At 35.6% G+C, this 4329-nt stretch overlaps 1 protein-coding gene across 3 annotated transcripts in view; it reads right to left on the bottom strand.

The window, feature by feature from the left end:
• LOC111716730 (UDP-N-acetylglucosamine--peptide N-acetylglucosaminyltransferase) overlaps positions 1-1791 on the bottom strand; it is an 8488-nt gene extending 6697 nt beyond the window's left edge. Inside the window, exons 1-2 of one of the 3 annotated variants that reach the window (XM_023492210.1) lie at positions 1517-1791; positions 237-420 (exon numbers count right to left, since the gene is read on the bottom strand). In XM_023492210.1, coding sequence (XP_023347978.1) covers positions 237-420; positions 1517-1569 — 237 coding nt within the window. In that variant the 5' untranslated portion in view covers positions 1570-1791. The remainder of the gene's footprint in view (positions 1-236; positions 421-1516) is intronic. The other 2 variants (XM_023492209.1, XM_023492208.1) reach the window with 2 other exon arrangements.
• Positions 1792-4329: the final 2538 nt, after the last annotated feature.

The raw sequence follows: 4329 nt of genomic DNA, 5'->3' as shown, positions 1-4329 counted from the left end.
AGTGTAGAGTGTAGATGTCCTATGCCCTATATGCACTATGTCCTATGTCTTATTTAGTATTCATTGCACTATGTACCATGATTAACTTGGTCTTATTTGGAAATACCTTCAATGTTATGACTTCATTTTCTCCAATTGTTAATTAATTTTTTTCAAGACAAAATTTATGATAACTTTTAAAAAACCAGATATTGTAACAGTTAATCTAAAGATAAAATATTAATTGACGTCACTACCTGAAAGCGAGCTGGGCGCACTGCAAATATCTCATTCCTGGCTCCCTTGGTGTATCCGTTCATATTCACCAGAATATGGATTCCATACTGATAAATCCTGTCATCTGCTTTACTGTTACACTGCACGGCAGAGAGATCAGTGAGAGATCGGTGAGAGAAATAACAGAAAATCTCGACATAGGATCTAAAAAGATTTATTTATTTTGAGGGAAAAAATATTAAAATAAATTAAAGCCTCCCTTATAAATCTAAATATCTTATGAGACACTCTGGACTGCCATCCAGCTTAAATCTCGGCTGGATCAATGATGTGAAAAATTTCAGGATAGATTAAGAATAGAACTGGTTTCTGAAATTATCTTGTTTCTTCATAATGCTCATGACATTTACAGAGGGTACTTAAAACTTTTTTTTCAGGGGGGATGGGGCTCAGAACCCTTTGTGGTCGGAAACCCCCCAAGATTTAACTTAACCAGGGCTGATTGCTGAGTAATGTTATGAAGGTGGAGTGTGGATAAGTAATGTTATAAAAGGGGGACGGGGTAATTGCCCCCCCCCCTCTATTAGGCCTCCGTGTGTCAAGATATTTGAACTACAAACTACAAACAATGTTTAACTATAGATATATTTACTTTTAATAGTAAAATCTACAAACTTTGCTTTGTTCCGGAGCGGTCGATTTTGGCCATTAAAAAATCCTGTGTTGACAAAGCGGTCGATATCGACCGCTGTCACAATCTATAAAACTATGCATTGTATGAAAAAAATAAAAATATTTCTGTTCCTCAGGGAACATTTCTAAAATAAATTGAAAATTTCAAAAAAATATTTTGAAAAATATTAAGTTCGGACATAGACTGTTAATATTCATAATATAAATAATCTAATCGTGACTGATTGTGTTTTTTCAGTTTCACGGCTTAGAGCTATTGTTCTTGTTTCTTTAGACTTAATAAATAAGATTAAGCAAGACTCTAGTGTATAAACGAGGTGCGCTGGTGAAAGATGTATGCCCATCTTAATGTTATTAGTATGAATGCCTGTGGATCTAAGGTATTGGTATTCTTAGTTCTATCCTAGACCTTGAAAATGGCACATACAGTCCTTTGATGGATTCATTCTTTTTTTTCCTCTGTATATTAATTAAAAAATCCATAATTTTACTCCCAAAAGAAATAAATTAGCGCCTTAATTTCACCCAAATATCTAGTTTTTCATGGTAAATTTGATTCTTTATTATTAAAAATACTCCTTTTCCCAATAGTCTATAAGGTTTCTACCTGAAGAGCTCCAATAACAGCACTCTGGAACCCGAGATTGGTCTTGACATCATGGGCGATCTCCCTTATCAGACACTGGAAGGGGAGCTTACAGATGAGGAGCTATTTGGACCTCTGGTAACTTCTGATCTCCCTGAGGGCGACTGTACTGGGCCTGCATCCGCTTCTAAATTAAATGGATCCTAAGCACTACTGCAGGGTAACCAACCAAAATTTAGAAAAAGACAAAGTGTCCATAAAACTTCAGGCACATGGTGTCCCACATCATGTTAGACCGAGAACGGAAATTACGATTTTCGGGACTAATCAGAAAATTTAATTAGAATGAATCATTTAATAAAATAACATAATGCTTATATAAGAATTTACTTGCGGAAAATGATAGGTTGATCCGAGTGTTAATGATTTATTTTGTTGTTAAAGATTGGAGATAATCTAATATGATTTGGTACACTCTGTATATTAATGTGCCGAATCCGAATCTAATTTCTTTCAAGACGTGGGATTCATTTCAAGGACTGATCCCAGATCCTGATCAGCATTAAAATGGAATGGACCCTAAGCACTATAATGAAGTTTGAGGAAGATATTGGAGTCTTGTCGAGCTTCTTAAATTAGTACTAGTAGTAGAAAAACTTAAAAAGAGGACACGACAAAAAAAAAAATCCGCAAAATCCACGAACCCTCGAGTTTATCATTGAATCCCCTCTTTAAAAAGGAATGTCATTTACTCTCAGACAAATAAGAATCATTTAATCCCAAGGGGGTTTTAATTTCCATTGATTCTAATTTGTCTGAGAGTAAATGACATTCCTTTTTAAAGAGTGGATTCAATGATAAACCCGAGGGCTTGCTGATTTTGCGGATTTTTTTTGCCTTTGTAGATTTTCAAAGTATCTTTCAATGAAAATATCCCCGCGGGATTAAATGAAAATTGTTGCATACCAAAAAACCAGCTTTTTAAAATGAATGTGCAATGTACAATGTACAATTTATAATGTACAATGTACAATATCAATTCAATAATTGGTTTAGTGACCCCCATTTATTAAGGTTTAGTGACCCACCATTTATTAAGGTTTAGTGACCTACCATTTATTAAGGCTTAGTGAGCCCCTTTTTATTAAGGTTTAGTGACCCACCATTTATTAAGGTTTAGTGACCTACCATTTATTAAGGCTTAGTGAGCCCCTTTTTATTAAGGTTTGGTGACCCACCATTTATTAAGGTTTAGTGACCCACCAATTATTAAGGTTTAGTGACCCCCATTTATTAACGTTTAGTGACCCACCATTTATTAAGTGTTAATTTTTGTTGTACTTTTTATACCGATTTCTGAGCAAAAGTAATTAGATATAATATTTCAAATAAATTTTTTTTTCAATTGCAGTTTTCTAGTAAAGCAACCTGCAGGATTTTGCAGACAGAAAATAAAGGAAATTTTCACATACGTAGATAAATTTTTTACATAAAAAAATATCTTTTTATTTGCGTTTCTCTAGAAAAGCAACCTGTGTAATTTTGCAGGCACGAAAATGAAGAAAATTTTCAGAATTTAACACTTTTTAGGTAAAAAATGACAATATTTTCCTTGTTGAGCCCATATAAAATAGAACAAACGGAAATTTAAGTTGTTCTAACCCATTTATCAATATTAACTCACAACAACAATAAATCATTAAAGATGGTATTCACATTTACCATCCTATCCTTTATTATTTCAATAATGTACTAAAAGTTCAAAATTAGCGTTTAACAGAGTGAGATTTAGAATGATTTAATTTGTAGAACCCTCCTAAGATGTGAAAATTGATTGTTCCGAGCATTTTTTTTAAAAAGTATTTTACGTGCATTGTTAAAAAATATTATTTGGCTAGAAGCTGTGTCCACAAAAAGATGAAAAAAAATAGAAAAAAATAGTTGAGGATGATTTGCGTCTATTAAATATAATTAAGTGTCTCGGTTCCGTCCTAGAGAACGATATTTGCCCCCCACACCCTCCTATCAATGTTGTACATAACCACTTTTTCTACAATTTTCAATTAAATTAATATTTATTTAGGGTTAGGTTAAGAAACTTTCTGGGCCTAGTGCTGCGGCTAGGACAGGCTAGGGGGCCGAGCGCTGCGGCCACGGGTTAGGTTAAGTTATGACACTTTCCGGGCCGAGCGCTGCGGCCGCATGTCTTTGCATTTAAGATCCATGTACAAAATTGATAGTAGGGAGGAGGGGGAGGGTGGTCCAAACATCGTTCTCTAGGAAATTACGTAGTATCTCTTTGCCTACTTAGCGATGTATTGTTAAAAAAGGCTAAAACATTTCTCTAGGGTCCTTGCTTATGATATGAGAGTGTAGAGTGTAGAGTGTAGAGTGTAGAGTGTAGAGTGTAGAGTGTTTTAGGGTTAGGAATTAGGTTAAGACACCGAGTACTGTGGCTAGGACAGGCTAGGGAGCCGAGCGCTGCGGCCATGGGTTAAAATAAGTCATGACACTTTCTGGGCTGAGTGCTGCGGCAAGGATAGGCTAGGGGGCCGAGCGCTGCGCCCAAATGTCTTACATCTTAATAGGAGGGGGGGGGGGTCCCAAAATAGTTCTCTAGGAAATTACCTTGGCAGCTATATTATAATAATAATAAAAACACAAATTTACTAAGTTCGTCATGTACAAAATCGATAGGGGGGGGGGGCTGGGGGGCCAAAAATCGTTCACTACATGTCAAAGGTTAAGACGGTATGTTAAGAGAATAATAATATAGAATAAAGGCTAAAATATTGGAATGGTTTAGCACCAACCTCCAACCCCCCCCCCCCCCC

The sequence above is a fragment of the Eurytemora carolleeae genome, unplaced genomic scaffold (assembly GCF_000591075.1).
Source record: "Eurytemora carolleeae unplaced genomic scaffold, Eaff_2.0 scaffold2171, whole genome shotgun sequence".
Classification (NCBI taxonomy): domain Eukaryota; kingdom Metazoa; phylum Arthropoda; class Copepoda; order Calanoida; family Temoridae; genus Eurytemora; species Eurytemora carolleeae.
Note: the sequence above shows the minus strand (reverse complement) of the source record. Positions and strands in the feature narration are given on the sequence as shown.